Consider the following 19,606-nt stretch of genomic DNA (forward strand, 5'->3'; position numbering starts at 1 on the left):
AGAACTAACAAGTCCATGAACACAGAAATGGGTGAATCGGTCAATTTCAATTTCTCTCTGTTTCTCATTTTTCCCAATCTTATATTCACTTCTACACATTTCCACAGCAGTTTTCAACTTTTTTTAAAAAAAAAAGTCCTCATGAAAATTCCTTTTAGTACAAATGTCTCTGCACATTTTCACAAAGCAATTCCCTCCAATGTATCATATTTTTGTATGTTATAATGTGTTTCTGTGCACATTAGTTGGAGAACTGCATTGCAAAATTCAAAACAGTGTCAATTTTTAGGAATGGCTGCATTGTTCACGCACTGTTTCAGAGTGCCCACTCCTTCTCTTTCACTGTTTAGGAAGCAGGGATGCAGAACATTCACCTTCCCTTGCTTACCTGGGGGGGGGGTACCTTATCCTTGCAGTCCCAGTTGTAGCAGTGGAGGGGAAGTTCTAGGTAGGTGTTTGCCTACCCAGAAGAATTTAAGGAACCACAAAAGTTAGCAACCTAACCTTCCTGTATTTGTTGTTGGCATGAGCTGCTTGCTGTCTCTTTTATTGGCTCTCTTTTATTGAGAGCCAGTGTGGTGTAGTGGTTAAGAGCGGTAGACTCGTAATCTGGTGAACCGGGTTCACGTCTCCGCTCCTCCACATGCAGCTTCTGGGTGACCTTGGGCTAGTCACACTTCTTTGAAGTCTCTCAGCTCCACTCGCCTCACAGAGTGTTTGTTGTGGGAGAGGAAGGGAAAGGAGATTGTTAGCCGCTTTAAGACTCCTTAGGGTAGTGGTAAAGCGGGATATCAAATCCAAACTCTTCTTCTTCTTCTGTCTTGAGCAGAGTGCTCCCTTTTTGCACCAATGTTGTTTCAGCAAGACCTCATATTCTCGCCAGTCTCATCTGACCTTAGTTAGGTCCCTCATCGTAGGAAGCTGCCTTACACTGAGCAAAACTGGCTGAGGCTGATGGACTTTACCAACATCCGGAGAGCAGCTAGGTTAGGAAAGGCTACTCTTGACAGTAACAATAAGCCAAGAGTTTGAACATACAAAGAGATTTACTTTGGGGGAAAAGAGGCATTTTATTTTGGCTTAAAATAAATTATAGTCATACCTCGGTTTAAGTACACCTCGGTTTGAGTACTTTCAGTTTAAGTACTCCGCGGACCTGTCTGGAACGGATTAATCCACTTTCCATTACTTTCAATGGGAAAGTTTGCTTCAGGTTAAGTACGCTTCAGGTTAAGTGCGGACTTCCGGAACCAATTACACTCATACTTCGGGTTAAGTACGCTTCAGGTTGAGTACTCCGCGGACCCGTCTGGAACAGATTAATCCACTTTCCATTACTTTCAATGGGAAAGTTTGCTTCAGGTTAAGTACGCTTCAGTTTAAGTAAAGACTTTCGGAACCAATTGTGTTTGTAAACCGAGGTATCACTGTATATAAAGAGCAAATATCATTTTTGTAGCTTTTTAAAAATTTAATTTTAAACCACACCATTAACTTTATTACAGTTTATAGAGGATATTTTAAAATGTCAAAAAGTACAGGCCTACATTTCATTACTAGAATTTCACTCTTTCCATTGTTCTTCTCTGCTGGGGTGTTTCCGTTTTGTTTTGCTTCTCCCTGAAATATAATACTTGATCAAATGTTATGATTTATGAATATGTGGTTTTGATCCTTCACAATACACTGCAGGGAAATGGTTCAATAAAAAGTTATTAAAGAAAAATCCATAATGTTTCATATGTTGTGCTCCCATCATAGAGCAAGAGACCTGAAGGACTACAATCAATCACATGGTAAGCACCTCTGAGATGAACTTGCCATTCAGCATATGTAACCAACACCAGCCTGCATCAGCCAAAACCCAACGATGCAAACTGTCATCTCCACTAAATGAATGGGGAAGCCCTTGTGGGCAACAGAGTTCTATCTGTGGATCTATGTAAACCTTTGACCTCAGGTAATGCATTCCATTCTTTTACCTTGAGAGGATGTGTTGTTATTTACTTGGGGTCTACTGCACATTCTGTGTATTTTGATATTATTGATTGAATCCTAATTGGTTAGACACAAGGTTAACTGGTAAAAATAAAAATAAAAATCCTTGACCCAACTGACATGCCTACATTGTGCGAACGATAAATGTAGCACAGAGTTTTGAGTTTTATAAATGCCATTATAGGGACCCAGGTGGCGCTGTGGGTTAAACCACAAAGTCTAGGGCTTGCTGATCAGAAGGTCAGCGGTTCAAATCCCTGCAACGGGGTGAACTCCCGTTGCTCGGTCCCAGCTCCTGCTCACCTAGCAGTTCGAAAGCACATCAAAGTGCAAGTAGATAAATAGGGACCGCTCCGTCAGGAAGGTAAACGGCATTTCTGTGCGCTGCTCTGGTTTGTCAGAAGCGGCTTTGTCATGCTGGCCACATGACCCGGAAGCTGTCTGCGGACAAACGCCGGTTCCCTCGGCCTATAGAGCGAGATGAGCGCCGCAACTCCAGAGTCGGACACGACTGGACCTGATGGTCAGGGGCCCCTTTATCTTTTTTAAATGCCATTATGGAGTGTCAGCAGAACTCCAACGATGACCTTACTGGGTCAAAACGGTATGTCTTCATAAGAGATGTTCTGAGGCCATTTATTGGAATTCATCATCATGGAGGGCCATAACTAGATGAGATTCTATTTGTACGCTTAGCAATTGTGTCAATAACTTTAAAAAGTAATAGCAGCCCCCTCTGATCTGATTCAGGACCTTCATAAAGGAAGAAAAATGACCCCCCCCCACACACACACCTGCTATTTTCATTGTAAAAAAGAGCTTCCATTGGGGCAATTGAGATTTTTTTTCTTTCAATGCAAGTACCAGGCATGGGGAGGACTGAGCTAGTTTGGGACTGTAAAATGAGGCAAGAGGTTAAGGCCCCTTTCTCAACACCAGAGCCCCAGTCTAGATTGAGTACCCCATGCCTGCTATTTATTTTTTAAGTAATTCACAGAATAGCTGGTTGCATGAACCCTGATTAGTTTGTTAGCCCTGTTTCTGTCTCCTTTCAAGACTTTCCCCAAAGCAGAGTTTCAACATAAGGCAAAAAAGGAAGAAAGAGATATTTCCCTGTTGAAGGACAGAACTTGTTGACTGCCTTTGCTGTAGCAGAAGATGCTGTCTCAATTCTAGTGTTGAAGTAAGATTCAGTTGCCCAGTTAGCTTCTATACATGCAATGGGGACGAGGGTGCCATTTTGTCCTTCACCTCAGGTGGCAAAATGTCTTCAGTTAGCACTGTGTGAGCCATAGGCATCCCACTAATTTTTCAAACCAACATAGTCAGTCAGGGCATCTTCCCCCAAACCCACTTTTTTTTTACTTTCCATTTTCGGAGATGTATAAAATTCCTATTTACCTCAAAATAGCTTTCATTTTGAATAGATGTGGGATGTATTTTTAAAAAGGTGATTACCTTACCTGAGATCAGCAGGGAGCAATTCTCAGGTAGGCAGCATCCTGCACCCAAGTGACTGAAAACAACTAGCGGAAAAACCTCTTTGGTAGGGCTTAGCTATGTTGACAGTGTAAAACAGCTGCACAGCCTCGAAGCACAAGGCCTATTCATCTTAGCAATGGCTTCAAGAATAGGCTTGTCCTTTTTGGATTCCACTTGCTTTAGCTCCACAGTCATGTTCATGTGCTGCTCTGTACAAGATTTGGCTTTTGATACAATCAATGTTGGGTTTGGGCCATATTCTTGATATGTGTCCTTAGTCACACCCATAACAATTCGCAGTGACTGGGAGCCAACATAGGCAAGATGTTTTTCACCACCACACGCCAAAATGGTCGTATTATTGCTAAAAGAATAAGTAATAAACCCAATAAAACAAATTGACTACCAAAAAACACAGAGGGAAGAGCAATCTTGAGTAGTGTTCGATGTTGCTTGGATTTTGAATTGTGAAATAGCTGACAACCCTGCGTGTTTTGTTCCTCAAAAGAAACCGAATTTTGTCCTTTGGTTTCATGGTCGAACCACTGTAGGCGAGATTATCGATGGCACTGAAGTTTATCTTTTGATTGTAGCTGGTGACAGATGTGGAAAATATACTGGGGACATCTTCCGTTTCTCTGGTAACCTCATTTGTAGAAGCCTAAAATAAGAAAAAGTTACAAATACACATTTGGGCCATATCACTATTTCATAACCAACGCACCAAAACCAAGTAAGTACAAGAAAATACAACTGCAGAGGGCAGAGGTTCACTGTGATTCTGCTGCCAACATACCATTAGTCTGGGATGTTAGAAGAATAAATAAATCCCTGGAAGTCTTTAGCAAAATTCTTGTTTACTGATACTAGACCCTGAGGGACCAAAATTTAATATCCTGTCTAGGAACTTGGTGAACACACCCTTTGATGGCTTACAGGTGCTGTTGTTATTTGAAGTAAGTTTCTAGCCCCAATACAAAATTATTTCCCCTCACTACTGCAGTGCCAACACTCAGAGAAACCATCTAGGAGCTATTGTATTTTCCCGTGTATAACACACACACACACACACACACACACACACACACAACCGTGTATAAGATGCCCCCTATTTGGGGGGACTCTGATTTAAGAAAATGGAGGGAGATATCCCAGAGTTTTTTTGGGGGGGGATTGCCCAGAGTTGTTGAGCTTTTGGGGAGGTGCAGAAAACCACTAACGCCGACAATCGCTCACATCACAGAAGCAAACAAGCATCTGGCCGCTCGCAAATAAGCAAACAGCAGCTGGCAATCGCATGCACAATTGCCGCTGTCACAGCCAATCCACAGCAGCCCTTGCCGAAGCTAAAAATCACCCACCAAATCGCGCTGACAAGCTGCAGCTTGCAGCTGCAACCAATCACCGCCCCCCATACAATATCCGTGTACAAAACCCTTGTTTTTTAAGATTATTTTAAAGTAAAAAAAAACCAAAAACACCCCTAGTCTTATACACGGAAAAGTACGGTAATTTGCAACTAGATCAATGGGTTGTTATTGCTCTGCTAGGATTCTGTGAATGACAACAGCTAAATACCAGTTTTAGGACAGGTCTGAGATGAAACCCTGGCATCCATGGGCAGCTGGCAGGACCTCCTCAGCACCCACCATTCGTGCCCTGGTTTATCTCTAGTGTAGGCTGGTGCTCCAAGCAGCAGTGGGCAGCTGGATCTGGCTGTCACATTAATTTCCCACAATGCACCCAAAGGAAACACTTCACCAGGGGCAATATGGGAAATAAAGCAGCGGCTGGACCCATCAGCCTGATGCTTCTTGCAGCATCGTCACCTCCAGGCAAAGCCACCAGCAGAGAAGAAAGCCCACCAGAAGATGTCCCCCACCAAACCTAGACTTAGAATAGATACAATTTTTAAAATCCTTGGCCATTTGTGGCCTTATTTTGGTTTTCTGATTGTGTACTAGCTTCTCCTATAGGAAAGCAGATGCCCAGGAGGCAAGTCATGTCCTGTTTTCAGACACAAAGGGTAACAATGTACATAGAGGGGGCTAAGAAAATAATTCACCCTCCTCCTGCCCTGTTCTTTCAGAGGCTGCTTGTTTCCGTGGAGGAAGGTGACGCTATCAGATTCTGCTTTCATGGAACTGCACAAGGCTGAATCCAGCCTTCTCCACTCTCATAGATCTCCCCTTTTGTTTTAACACCTGCATCAGTCAAAACTACTACACATTATATTTTCAGCGAAAATGGTTGTTCATTAGGAGGATCTGACTGAACATCCAGACACGATCTCATTCACACTCTATGGCACTTTAACTTTTTCACCGCTGAAAACGGATAGCTCTATCTGCTGCTCTTCCCATTGCAAATCTAAACTATGCAATAGGCATTCTGTTGGTCTTTAAATGCAGCTTGCCAGGTAATTTAATAAACTTGAAATCATTTCATCTTTTGCTGATCTGTAGTTTGCTCTGAACGCAATATCTTCTTCGGCTCCCTGTTTTTCTATTATTATTATTATTATTATTATTATTATTATTATTTCTTATACCTTGCCATTTTTCTACCCTGAGCAAATTCTTCTTTTTGGTTCTTATTTGCTTTCATTACCCATCTTTCCTTTTGAGACTTGTGCCTGTTTATGTCTTCCTTTGTCCAGTTGTCACACCAACTCAATTTCCAGCTGAAAACTTGGCTTGGTAATGCTTTCCCTGAAGCATAACTTCCCCACTTCTATACATCCTGCTCCCCAACACCTCCCCCCTTATTCCTTCCTAACAGAAGGCTGCTGGCTTTTTTATTGTTCATATGTGATTGTACTGGGGATGCCTATTATTTTTGATATTAATTGATATATAATGCTTGATAGCTTATTTGGCCATTTAAGATGTTACAGTGTTGATGCTATCCAAATGATTCATTTGTAGCATTATGTTTTGAAATGTGTTCAGTTTCTGTTAATTGGTTCTCATGGGAAACTTACAGATTCTTGCTTCACACAATTAACTCAAGGCAGTGTCAATTTACTCTTGGCAGAAAGCCAAGGTCTGCCTGGCCTGGCAACAGCGCTCTGATTGGTTAATGACCAGCACTGAACTCTGTTATCTAGGAATGCTAGCTCAGTTGTTCCTTGTTGGGTGTTAGGAGTAAGAGTGCTGCGTATGGTTGGAGAGAGAGAGACAGAGAGGATTTATTTTGCTTTGCTTTGTATGCAGAAACTCTGCTGCTTTTATTTTCTTTTAATAAATCCTGTAAATAGTTATTCTGCGTCTAGCCGACTAGTCATTTCCACCTCAACTAGCTTCTGCACTGTGCAGGAAAACTCTGCTACGTTTGGGCTAAAGCCACTAGAGCTATGCCTGACACTTCAAAATTCTAAGAAAATGATCTAGTGATTGAATGTTGCAATGCTGCTGCATATTTCTTGTGTTGTGAGCTGCTTTGGGTATATTTATAGGGGAAAGTGGCCTACAAGCTAAATAAATAGATCTTTCTGTTTACCTTTTGTGATGCGATATAGTGAGCTACTGCATATTCTACCAAGGCACCAAATATGAAGGTGAAACAGATGCCCAGGTACACATCAATGGCTTTTATGAAACCGTTGGTCTTCGTCACAGCGTTTCGTGAGCCCATCATCAGAGTTGTCATGGACAGCACAGTTGTTACTCCTGCAGGGTGGGAGGGAGTAAGGAACACTTTAATCAAAAGAAAAGCACAGGGCTGGCCAAAGATGGGGGGGGTCCCCCTCTCACATTTCACATATCGAATCCGACTAGCCTTAACAACTGAATCCTACTTCAACAATGTTGATGGGACAGTATCCTTCCAACACACCTGGAGGCAGCAGGCTAGCTGCTCTGGCTTCCAAGCGGCACTCTAGAGGAATGACTTTGTGGCTACTGCCAAGTAAAGGCACCTATACCTTACCTTAGCATGAGAGCAGAAGAACTGGGGAGCAGTGAAGTCTCACTGTTTTCTTTCTGAGTCCACATGCATTTGCTCATTCTTGCTAAGCCATGGTGCTCTATCACTGAGCTATGGCCTTTCCTCAAACAGGTAGGTAGCCGTGTTGGTCTGCCATAGTCGAAACAAAATGAAAAAAATTCCTTCCAGTAGCACCTTAGAGACCAACTTAGTTTGTCATTGGTATGAGCTTTCGTGTGCATGCACACTTCTTCAGATACCGGTAGCTCATACCAATAACAAACTAAGTTGGTCTCTAAGGTGCTACTGGAAGGATTTTTTTGTTTTGTTTTGTTTCCATTTTCCTCAGTTTAGGATGTCATCCAGAAACTAAGCTACAGCTAATTTTAAAGGACTGGTCCCCTTCCAAAGAGCTCACGCATTCCTGAAGACACATGATGTGCCTTTTGATGGCTGGCTGCAATAAAATTCAAAGTCTCAAAGCACATTCAGAGTTAATTCGTATTTTCTATCTGACAGTATTTGATAGATGCTGTTCAAATTAGCATTTGACAGGTGACAGTGGTTAACATGTCAAATGTTTGTGATGATTTATCTCAGCTTCAGAAACTTGGGTACCACAACATTTCAGTTTTTACATTCAACACAGCTTGTACCACTGCATAAACAACAGGTGCCTGTGTTCTCTTGCTCTCTCTCCCATCCACCGCATGAAGTATCCTGCTTCAGAGAATAGCTCACCAATACATGTTCTTGCTGGAACGGAATCCAGAGTGATCCAGAAAGAAACCCAAGACAATATGACAAGGAGGGTGGATGGGACATACGTCTCCAGAATGAAATACAGGATATTTCTCTTGAGTTCAAACTGCAACACTAGTCTTGGGTAATTGCCTAGTGAGAGAAAGGAAACACATCCTACAATGAAAAGAAATCATCCACAGAGAGAAGGCAATCCTACGCCAAGTTTTATTCAATGAATGCAAATTTTTGATGTACAAGTGGTACCTCTACTTACGAATTTAATGCGTTCCGAACGCACATTTGTAAGTCGAAAAAAATTGTAAGTCGAATCCCATAGGAATGCATTGGGAGAAAAAATTCGTAAGTAGAAGCAACCCTATCTAAAAATTCGTAAGTAGAAAAAAATCCTATCTAAACTGCATCCAAGATGGCGGACGGAGCTCCATTTGTAAGTAGAAACATTCGTAAGTAGAGTTATTCATAAGTAGAGGTACCACTGTATTGGAAAAGAGAGCCATCATATTACTGGCCAGAAGACATGCCTGGCATCAGAAGTCAGCCCCTTTCAACTCTACAAATCTATGATTCTATAGTTCTATGATCACATCTCCAAAGCTCTCAAAATCAGAGAAAGGTTCATAGGTGGACCTGGACCAGGCATCCCCAAACTGTGGCCCTCCAGATGTTTTGGGCTACAACTCCCATGATCCCTAGCTAACAGGACCAGCAGTCGGGGAAGATGGGAATTGTAGTCTAAAACATCTGGAGGGCCAAAGTTTGGGGATGCCTGACCTAGACCACTCAGAACAGCTAATGTTTGTGAGCCACATTTGCTTCACATCTCTGCTTATTCAGCTTTCGTTACCTGTTTCCTGGTGAGACATTGTTACAAGGCTGTAATAATGCTCCACTGTGTACTGAGAAAGTCGCAGGTTCTCAAGGCCGTGGACCGAATCGTTTCCCCTCAACCAAGTGTACAGTACATCGTTTTCATCATATCCCCCTGCAGGCAATATATTAAAAAAAGCATCAAGAGGTAACTGGACAACCAACTGAGTAAGTAGCTGAATGTTTTGCCCCTGTGTCCTGCACTGGACTCTTGAACTCCCACTGGAGTTCTTGATTTCCAGAGCCCCTTTTAATGCTCTCCCTTCAGCACTACTAGAGGACAAATATCATGACATCCATCCCAGCTGAACAAAGATTATGTCCATGCAACTCTAATGAGATTGAATCCATTGGGCATGTTGTTCTGTACTGCCCATTGTACCGTGATACCTGAAGAGAGCTAATTTTACCGTTATTAAGGAAATTACCTGGCTGCTCAGAGGAATCTTATGTTAAATACCTTCTTGCCAATAAAGATCTGGATATCATCAGGCCTGTTGTGAAATTCTGTTTTATAGCAACGAGGACAAGACAGGCTGCGTGACAGTGATGGCTGGGGAAGGAGTACTGATTTTCATTTCCGGAATACAGATTTTAGCTGAAGGAGTGTTGTTTTTAATGTAAATAAGTTTAGAGGGAAATTTTAATTACATCCGCTTCTTTATGCGGTTGTGGCATATGTTGTTGTTAACTTTGCTGTATGGACTTTGACCGCAATAAAGACTGATTGATTGATCGATTGTGTACACAGCATATATTCAAAGCACATCTTACACATAGAATCCTGGGGACCATCGTTTGTTAAAGGTGGTGGAAACTCAAGGAGTGTGGTGGAGTCTCCTTCTTTGGAGGTCTTTAAGCAGAGGCTTGACAGGCATATGTCAAGAATGCTTTGATGGTGTTTCCTGCTTGGCAGGGGGTTGGACTGGATGGCCCCTGTGGTCCCTTCCAACTCTATGATTCTATGATTCTATGAAACTGTTGCTCTGTGAGGCATTAACTACCGTTCCCAGGATTCTTGAGGATGGAGGAATGTGTGTTTTCATTTATAACAATGCAGGCAAAACATACATACAAACTGATATAAAACAATCAAAGCATTCCAAAGACCATATTGAGAGAGAGAGAATTATATAGCTGAACTGTGCATCTTAATTCCGCACTTTGGAAATGCCAAACATATACAATCGAGCCAGGAGACATGGCGCCTATTTGATGGATGTCATAGGGTCTCCTGGGTTTGACCCCCTCGGTCAACCATCCAGCAGACAAGTTGGTTGATATCGTAAGCCAAACCTCTTACACCTGTAATTGATGGAGTTGTGTCCTAATTTGAACCCTACAATGGTGTCATGAGTGGTCTTTGGTTAGCAATGCCTGGCTGGGCAGTGGGCCACAGCACCTGGGCATGCAACATCTGAAGGGGACACAGCTTCCCCTCTCTACTCTCAGCATTACAAGACTGGTTATTTGAGTCTATCCCCCATTGTTGACAATGGAAAGGAAGCTTTGGGTGAGCGAGGTCTCTTGTAAGTAAATATTGCCATTTCATCAGCAGCATGGTTGTAAGTTCAGCCCAACAGAAATTACGAGCCATTTCCCCCTATGAACAGAAGGTACTGCAAATACAAAGAGTTATACAACTCTCCTAAAATCAGATTGCTTTCATAAACAAGCCGATAACGTTTTCGTCGACCCAGCTATTTAATTAAAGATCTGCCATGCAGTAAAAATGGAAACACTAATATTTACCAGTTTGCCTTCACAGCAAAGAGCGAGAAATTGTGTTTTCCACTAGAAACAAATGATGGGAATCTTGCAACAGATATTGCACTGAATGTGCTGATTCCCCAGGTACAAATCATCCAAATATCACTTTTTCAAAGTTTGCGCCCAGTTTGTAATAATAACTGCTGTTACTAAGGGAAACTTCATAATAAATGACTGATTGTTCTTAATTCATCTGGCATATATTTAAATAGCATTAATTCCAGGCATTTATCCTAATGACATCTCTAGTTGGCAATGTGCATGTAATTTCATAAAAATAATATGGCACAGGAGCTTGACATAGGGCCCAATTATTCTCTTTCTCTCTTTTTAAGGCTAAACCCAGCTACATTTTAAAACAAGAGGCTAATCATTATTATTTCAGTTTCTGTGCATTGTAATAAAGTTAATCATGGCAAACTAATATGATTTTAATGTGAAAATAATAGGCGCTTCCATAGGAACTCCACTCAAGTAGCTGGCAAGTAAAACCTGGTCTTAAAATAATGAGATTTTAGACTTTACTTGAATTGGTAACCAGGATGAGGAAAGAGTCTTCAAGATGTTCAGTCCTCGCATGCACCCAAATTGTTCTGGTTCTTCTTGCCCCCATGAGTGGCAAAAGCCCATGATTCCTTAAATCAGGAATTCCCAAACTGTGTGCAAGGACACAGTAGCATGTCACACACAAGAGAGCCATTTGTGTGCTCTGATAAATAACTGACTACAATTCCCATCTTCCCCAACCACTGGTCCTGTTAGCTAGGGATCATGGGAGTTGTAGTCCAAAACATCTGGAGGGCCGCAGTTTGGGGGTGCCTGCTCTAGATGGATTTCCCAAATAAAAAATGAGATGAAAATGAAAAGTGAGATCAGCTCTCCGTTCATATTTGTTGGTGAGAGAAATGACACTCTTGAACAATCCTGTCAGCTTGAAAGCAGAATGTCTAGAAAAGTCAGTGGGTCAAGTAAGGTCCTTCTGAATGCCAGGATGGGCATGTGAAGCCCATGTTGACCCCACAGTGATTTTTTGGACCTTTTCTCTGCGTTCTTTAGCTATTTGCTCAATAGCCTGGACTTTCCCCTCGTCAATTCTACAACAAGCCATAGTGGTCGTTGACTGCGCTTCCTGATCGTAAATTTACACAACCAGATTTCTGGAAACAACAAAGGGTGCTTTTTACCCTAGTTGAACCCACCATTCAACCTGAGGTAGCAAAGAGGTCAAGTTCTTATAGGAAAGCTTGCATCGTATGCTCCCATGCATTCCTTGATTCAGTTCTCGCTAGTGGCAATGGAAGTGTCTAAACAAGTGCAGTTCAGCTCTATGTATGCTACTCAGATGTAAATCCTATGGAGATGAATGTGGCTTGCTCCCTAGTGGCTAGTAATTCCATATTTAATAAATGTACTGTGAAAATGCAACTTTTCAGAGTTGCAGGAAAGACACACAGAGAGAATGCAACTGGAGGCCTACTTAAATGCAAAATAATTGTATTCCATACGGTAAAGTGGCCTAGCTATTGAAAATGAGACCATGGCTACAGCTTGTGTAGGGTGGCAATCATCCAGTTGGCAATCAGATTCAAACCTGCTTCCTAAATTGGCTTGCTCTGTTAATAAGTGACAGAGCAGAGAGAAAAGGCAAGTTCAAACGATTAGGAGCAAATTTGCCTCGCCTGTTTCGTGTACTGCGTGGCAGCCTCGTGTTTTTAAAAGAATCCCATCCCATGTAGGGCAAGGGAAAAGACACTGTATGGTCTGTCCATAAAATCTTGCACATGTATTTCCAAAACTGTCCCAGGGGGGAGAAGATAGGCATTGTAAAAGGTCGGTAGGGAAGCTGTGCCCTGTTCTTGTGCTCCATTTCCCATCAACCTGAACCAGCATGGCCAAGAATTACAGAGGATGGGAGCTGTTGTCCAGAAGCAACTGGAGGACCACAGGTTCCCCCAATTCAGTATTTTTTAAGGGAACGTCTACAGTTCTTTGGTAGAGCAAATGCATTGCATGCAAGAGGTCCCAAGTTCATTTCCTGGCGTCTTCAGGGAGGGCTGTGAAAGACGCTGTTGAAGCCTTGGGTAATTGCTGTTAGTCAGTGTAGACCAGGAATGGGCAACTTTTTATGGTTGGGGAGATCTAGAAGGAGTTGCGAAAGTAAGCTTAAGGAAGAGCCATAGCTCAGTGAACAAGATTTTGCATGTCTTCCAGAATGCTCCAGATTCAGCCTCAAGCTTCTCCAGTTAAATAAGGAAAACTCCTGCCTGAAGTCATGTTGGCACTGGGCCCTTCCAGTCTGGTGGGTTGTCTTTTGTGGGTGTATTCTACAGCATGAAATTGATGAAATATAGGGATGGATTTATACTGGGTCATCCACACATTCCACTTTATTAGTTTTTCTGAGATGCTTCCCCGGTGTTATTGCATTACAGTCATACCTCGGTTTAAGTACGCTTCAGTCTGAGTACTTTCAGTTTAAGTACTCCGCGGACCCATCTGGAACGGATTAATCCACTTTCCATTACTTTCAATGGGAAAGTTCGCTTCAGGTTAAGTACGCTTCAGGTTAAGTACAGACTTCCGGAACCAATTGTGTACTTAAACCGAGGTACCACTGTCTTGCCATCTTGAGGGGGGACAATCTTGCATTATAGTGCAATAAACGTGAATGGGTTGAAACTCAGAACATCTGTGATATGAAAAAATTACAGGATTTCAGCAGGAAGCTACTGGGCATGCACTGCTTGAAAATGAAGCTATATGACCGCCCAGAAACTTTTTCAAGGAAGACCAAGTAAAATTGTTTATGTATGCAACCACAGCTGCCAGGATGTTATTTGCCCAGAGGTGGAAAGAGGACACTGTCCCAACAAAGGAAGAATGGCAAGTAAAGTTGATGGACTATGTGTGCAGAAAAGGCAAAACTTACGGGAAGATTAAGAAATCAAGAAGAAAAAACTTTCAACAAAGAATAGGGGAGATATGGGGATTATTTTTTTAAAAAAATATTGTAAACAATTAAACACAATAGAAGGATTAATTTAAAATCTAACAGTTAAAATCTAACTTTGGAAGAAATATGAAGAGTAATAAACAAAAGGACCTAAGGAAGAGATGCAGTTTAGCAAATGCTTGTAAAGAGAACCAAGGAAGGGGAGTAGGGAAGTCTAAACAACTACAACTATGTATGTAATTGTATTGATGATTATTGGTGGCAATTTGAAAAACTGAAAACTGAAATGTATTAAAAGAAACTTTTTCAAGTACAAACAATATTGGGAGCAGTATCGTGCCCCAATATCATGAGTACAAATTATAAGGATTTTGGCAAAGGCCAATTGCTAGCCTAGAGGCAATGCAGAAATATTTAAAAAGTAAAAAAGTAAAGCTATTTTATTATTAGTTGCCACAAAGACACCTTCCATAGGCCGGATAAAAATGTCTAGCATCTACAAATGCCAAGTGTTCTGCACCTACAGATTTATTTATTTTCATTCTTCTGGTTTGAAAATATATATTGTGACTTTTCACATCAGCCAATTTAAAATTAATATGATCATGTATATTGGAAGATTAGGCACAGCTGTTTACTTTTTGAAATGGCTCTACATTTGAAAGGGGCAAGTGGAAACTTTCAAGAGCTGCAAGATAGAAATGAAATGTTTGAACTGGTCACCTAAATATGAAGAAACAAATTCAAGAGCAGTCGGGGGGGGGGGGAATAGTTTCATCTTCTTGTAGAATGTAATACTTACAGCTTTCCATCTGCAGTTTACATGTCTGCGTATCCAGGGGATATTTTGACAGGTCCATGTTACATGCAACTGTGGTAGTGATTCTGCAAAAAGAGAAAGCGCTGTGAAGGCGTTGACGAGGAACGGCCTGTATTTTCCATAGCAGTCCACAGATTGAAATGTTTCTGCTTCGAAGAATAAATAACTGTTAAAACTAGCACTTATGGAAACAGGATAATATAAGACAGCCTTTGTGAACTTGGTGCTCCCCAGATGTTTCAACCTCCCTTGAGCCCCAGTCAGCAAGTCCAAAACATCTGGAGAGAACTAGGATTGCAAAGGGTGCTGCAAGGCTATGAGACATAATTTGCCTTGGCGTCCTCTGCTAGGCCAAAATGTAAAAAATATGTTGATCAGCAGAACAGAACAGAATTTGGGCCAGGTTATGCCAGTTTGAGCTGAGTATTCGTGCGGTGGCCATCATTCTGCAAAGCTCATTCTCTCCTTTATATAAGAAACAAGTGACTACTAAATATTGTAGGATGTGGACTTCACCCACATCAAGTGCTATTCCTGGATACATAAAAAGTTAAATTGCAAAAAAGAAAAGAGAAGGGAGAAAAAGCTGTATATTTTTAACAGCGTTTGATGTGGTTACTTTTTAAATAATGCATAATAGCTATAGCGTAGGGACGCGGGTGGCGCTGTGGGTTAAACTACAGAGCCTAGGGCTTGCTGATCAGAAGGTTGGTGCTTCGAATCCCCGTGATGGGGTGAGCTCCCGTTGCTCGGTCCCAGCTCCTGCCAACCTAGCAGTTCGAAAGCACATCAAAGTGCAAGTAGATAAATAGGTACCGCTACAGCGGGAAGGTAAACGGCATTTCCGTGTGCTGCTCTGGTTCGCCAGAAGCAGCTTTGTCATGCTGGCCACATGACCTGGAAGCTGTACGCCGGCTCCCTCGGCCAATAACGCGAGATAAGCGCCGCAACCCCAGAGTCAGTGACGACTGGACCTAATGGTCAGGGGTCCCTTTACCTTTACTAATAGCTATAGCAATCTTATCAACACAGGCCCAACAATAACTATTTTAAACACAGTAAACAATGGTTTTGATAGTCACTTGGCATGCAGAACCAGAATGGCATATTCGTCCGAAATGTAGCCAGCGAGCAACAGGTGATTTGGGAAGGTGGACAGAGAGCCATCTCAACATTCTCCTTCCTCCCTAAATGGCAACTCTGAGAAGAGCAGTAATACTTAGCAATTATATAACACTCAAAACACTTAACAGGTATGTAATAATAATAATAATAATAATTTTTATTTATACCCCGCCCTTCCCAGTCAAGACCGGGCTCAGGGCGGCTAACAACAAATAATATCAACACAAATATAAAAGAAACAATTCAGTTAAAACAACAGAATAATACAATATTAAAATTCAATTTTAAAATGTATAGTCATGCTTTAATCCTTACAACAACAGCCCCTCTCCTGTTCTAGTTTACTATCAAGCCCAGGGCTGCCCAACCCTTTGCATGCAGGCACCTTTAGAAATCTAAGAAACTGTCACAAAACACCCATTTCAAGGAAGAAAAGGTGATGAGTGTTTGAAGAAAGGAAGATACAGCTGTAGAAAGAGTGGAATAATGAAACAATGAATTATGAGAATTATGATGAAATATGCAACTGAGAAAACTATTTCCCCAGATATTCCTGACCCTCAGAATCTAATGGTGTCTCTTGGGCCTTGAATTCCTGACTGTTGCGCCCGTCTGCAATCCAAAGGGTAACAAAACAGTAGGAGCACAAGCGAGACTTACCGCAAGGCATACAAGACGGTGCCGTTAGAGAACAGCCGTATAAGCCGGTTCTCTGCTGTGACCTCATGCAAGAAAGACTTCTTAGACTCTACAATATAGGTGTCAGGAACCCACAGGTATTTCACCAGCCGAGCATCCAGGGTGAAACTTTGGTTCCCCTGAAAAACCAGGCGAGGATCTGTCCAGCGTTGTCGCAAATATATTGTCGCCGTGTAGTCCTGGAAAAGAAGGCAGACCATGAGCAGGCATTCAGGACTTTGCTGCATGCAAAAAGAAAACACTCTAAGTTAGAGAGACTTTTGACAGGCAGGGTTCAACTGCTCTGAGCATATATTTATTGAATGTAGTCCCTCTGTCCTATAGGCATTTCTGAAATTTGCTCACCTTGATCCTTTTAGTTCTCCGCACTGCTCTGTAACTCAGTACATTTTTGCTGTTTTACAGTTAATTGATTATTTATTTATTTATTTATTTATTTATTTATTTGTACCCTGCCCATCTGGCTGGGTTTCCCCAGCCACTCTGGGCGGCTCCCAACAGAATATTAAAAACACAATAAAACATCAAACATTAAAAGCTTTCCTAAACAGGGCTGCCTTCAAATGTCTTCTAAAAGTCAGATAGTTGTTTATTTCCTGGGCATCTGATGGGAGGGCGTTCCAGAGGGCAGGGCGCCACTACCGAGAAGGCCCTCTTCCTGGTTCCCTGCAACCTTACAGGGAGGGAACAGCCAGAAGGCCCTTGGCGCTGGACCTCAGTGTCTGGGCTGAACGATGGGAGTGGAGACACTCCTTCAGGTATACTGGGCTGAGGCCGTTTAGGGATTTAAAGGTCCAGTCTTCAAACTTTTCAGACCCAGGATCTACTTTTCACCCAAACATCCATCCATCTGGGGACCCATTTCTTAATCTTTTACCATACATTTGCATGGTGGGAGTGTTCCTGTTGCAACCCAGCTTGATTGAGGCCACAACCCACCCACCCATAGTTCCTTAGCATAGCTTAAGTAGTTTAAATCCGCATCCGTTGCAGGTATGGGACTGTAGGTGTATCTCTCGCCTGCCGCATTTGAACATCAGCCTTGTCCTCAGGTAATCATGGCAGGCAAAGTAGGATTCATTGCTCTCTGCATTCAGAATATCTTGTTTCACTCTACTTCAGTGCTGGGTGAGAGGATTCCTATTGTGTTGAGTGTATAGACTTTAACAGGCTTGGGAATGAAAGCTGTTAACCAAAAAAAGTCACCCCGAGACTTCATGTATATCATTTCTAGCTTTCAAATTTTATTCTCATGCTGTTAGGGGGGGGGGGAGAAACTTCTCCACCTAAATGATTGAGATGGTGCACCATTATGCATTTCAAAGCAGTGAATTATTAATCTCGGCAATGAAGGTGAAAACCCCCGGGTCATTTGTAGTTCAATTATTTATCTAGCAAAAGAGTACACCTCTATAATGTTCTGCGTGAGACCTGGAAATGTGAGTGCTATAGTGATGAGAAAGACTACTGTATGAAGATAATATTTGTTGATTAATAGCTTTGGGATACCTAGAAAGTTAGCTTCATGAAAGATTGGCTCAGCCTTTCAAAGACTTCCTATGGGTTCCAAAACTCAGTAGGCGGCAACTTTCAACGGAGTCCTGCATTTAAAGGGATACTAAAAAGCTACGGTGTTCTGTGTGCATAGACCAATGACTTCGGACACCTATGGTATTTGTCATTCTCATCTCAGAGGTGCCTTATTTTCAAAAGATGCCTGCAGTGTCTCAAGTCTGGGCTTCTCTGTTTGTTTATTTGAGCACCTCTCTGGATGCAGTGTGGGACCCAGGTGGCGCTGTGGTTAAACCACTGAGCCTAGGGCTTGCTGATCAGAAGGTCGGCGGTTTGAATCCCTGTGACGGGGTGAGCTCCCGTTGCTTGGTCCCAGCTCCTGCCAACCTAGCAGTTTGAAAGCACGTCATAGTGCAAGTAGATAAATAGGAACCGCTATAGCGGGAAGGTAAATGGCGTTTCCATGTGTGCTCTGGTTCGCCAGAAGTGGCTTTCTCATGCTGGCCACATGACCTGGAAGCTATACGCTGGCTCCCTCGGCCAATAATGCGAGATGAGCGCGCAACCCCAGAGTCGGTCACGACTGGACCTAATGGTCAGGGGTCCCTTTACCTTTACCTTTACCTGGATGCAGTACTAAGCACACAATGAGAACCACTGGACACAATGGAAAGAGTTCCAGGAGAATCTGGATTGCAAAGTATCAGGAATTGCAATCCCGCCCACCCCTCTGTCCCCGGAGCTGCAATACTCCCCGGATCTGCCTTAATTCCTTTTATTCCCCCCCCCTCCAGGATTGTTTGTTTACCATATCACCCTCAGAAATGCTGGAAATGGTGGCAACGTCAAGGCTCATGGCTATCACCACAGGCTCTCCTGGGAAAGGAAAGGAGAGGAAAGCTTAAATTGCAGAATCAGTCTAGGTGGTACCAAGCTAAGGGTACCAATAGTCTGATGACAGCAGCCCTGATGAGCAGGGCTAGGCGATATCTGGTTTTCAACATCGCGATATATCACCAGCTAAACATTGTGATATACTGATACATCACGATGTCTGAAATGAGGAGGCAAACATACTTGGTACACTCTGACCATTAAAACATTGCTGATGTGGTGGACATGCCCAGAGGTGCAAAAGTATTGGGATATGATACGTACATATAGAAATTCAAAAGTTAATAAAAACACCTTTCTCTAAAAAAGCAGAATCTTACCTCCTGGGCATGTTAAGTATTGATATACCACACGATAGAACTAATATATTTCTATATGCGACGACAGCCGCCAGAATGTTAATTGCCAAAAATAGGAAAGGAACCCTTATACCAACAAAAGGAGAATGGATAAACAAATTATGTGAACACCTGGAACTGGCGGAACTTACCGACATAATACGACAAAAACCAAAAGACAGGATTAAAAAACAATGGGAATGTTTAAACGATTATTTAAAGAAAACAGACAAGGGGACTAAAACATGGCTATGCCTGGAATAACCTTGTAAGGAGGAGAAGTTTACAAAGATTACAAGTGTCAGATAGGCTTAAAGGTTGGATATATATTAAAATATTATTTGACAGGAGGATAAAGATGTAATATGAATTACTGTGCTGAAAGCGGTGGAAGTTTTATGTTTTGAGATGAATTTTTTTGTGTGGACCTTAACCCAATTTTACTTGAACTTTTTT

At 42.2% G+C, this 19,606-nt stretch overlaps 1 protein-coding gene across 6 annotated transcripts in view; it reads right to left on the reverse strand.

The window, feature by feature from the left end:
- Window positions 1-1,450: 1,450 nt before the first annotated feature.
- The window catches only part of GABRP (gamma-aminobutyric acid type A receptor subunit pi), a 28,204-nt gene continuing 10,048 nt past the window's right edge, over window positions 1,451-19,606 (reverse strand). For 3 of the 6 annotated variants that reach the window (XM_060272396.2, XM_088665554.1, XM_060272397.2), the window contains 7 exons: window positions 18,727-18,794; window positions 16,368-16,585; window positions 14,565-14,647; window positions 9,017-9,154; window positions 8,149-8,301; window positions 6,982-7,151; window positions 1,451-4,141 (listed from right to left, as the gene is read on the reverse strand). In XM_060272396.2, the coding sequence (XP_060128379.2) occupies window positions 3,845-4,141; window positions 6,982-7,151; window positions 8,149-8,301; window positions 9,017-9,154; window positions 14,565-14,647; window positions 16,368-16,585; window positions 18,727-18,794 (1,127 nt within the window). In that variant the 3' untranslated portion in view covers window positions 1,451-3,844. The remainder of the gene's footprint in view (window positions 4,142-6,981; window positions 7,152-8,148; window positions 8,302-9,016; window positions 9,155-14,564; window positions 14,648-16,367; window positions 16,586-18,726; window positions 18,795-19,606) is intronic. The other 3 variants (XM_060272398.2, XM_088665556.1, XM_088665555.1) reach the window with 1 other exon arrangement.

This window comes from Zootoca vivipara, chromosome 3 (assembly GCF_965207765.1).
Source record: "Zootoca vivipara chromosome 3, rZooViv2.hap1.1, whole genome shotgun sequence".
Taxonomy (NCBI): domain Eukaryota; kingdom Metazoa; phylum Chordata; class Lepidosauria; order Squamata; family Lacertidae; genus Zootoca; species Zootoca vivipara.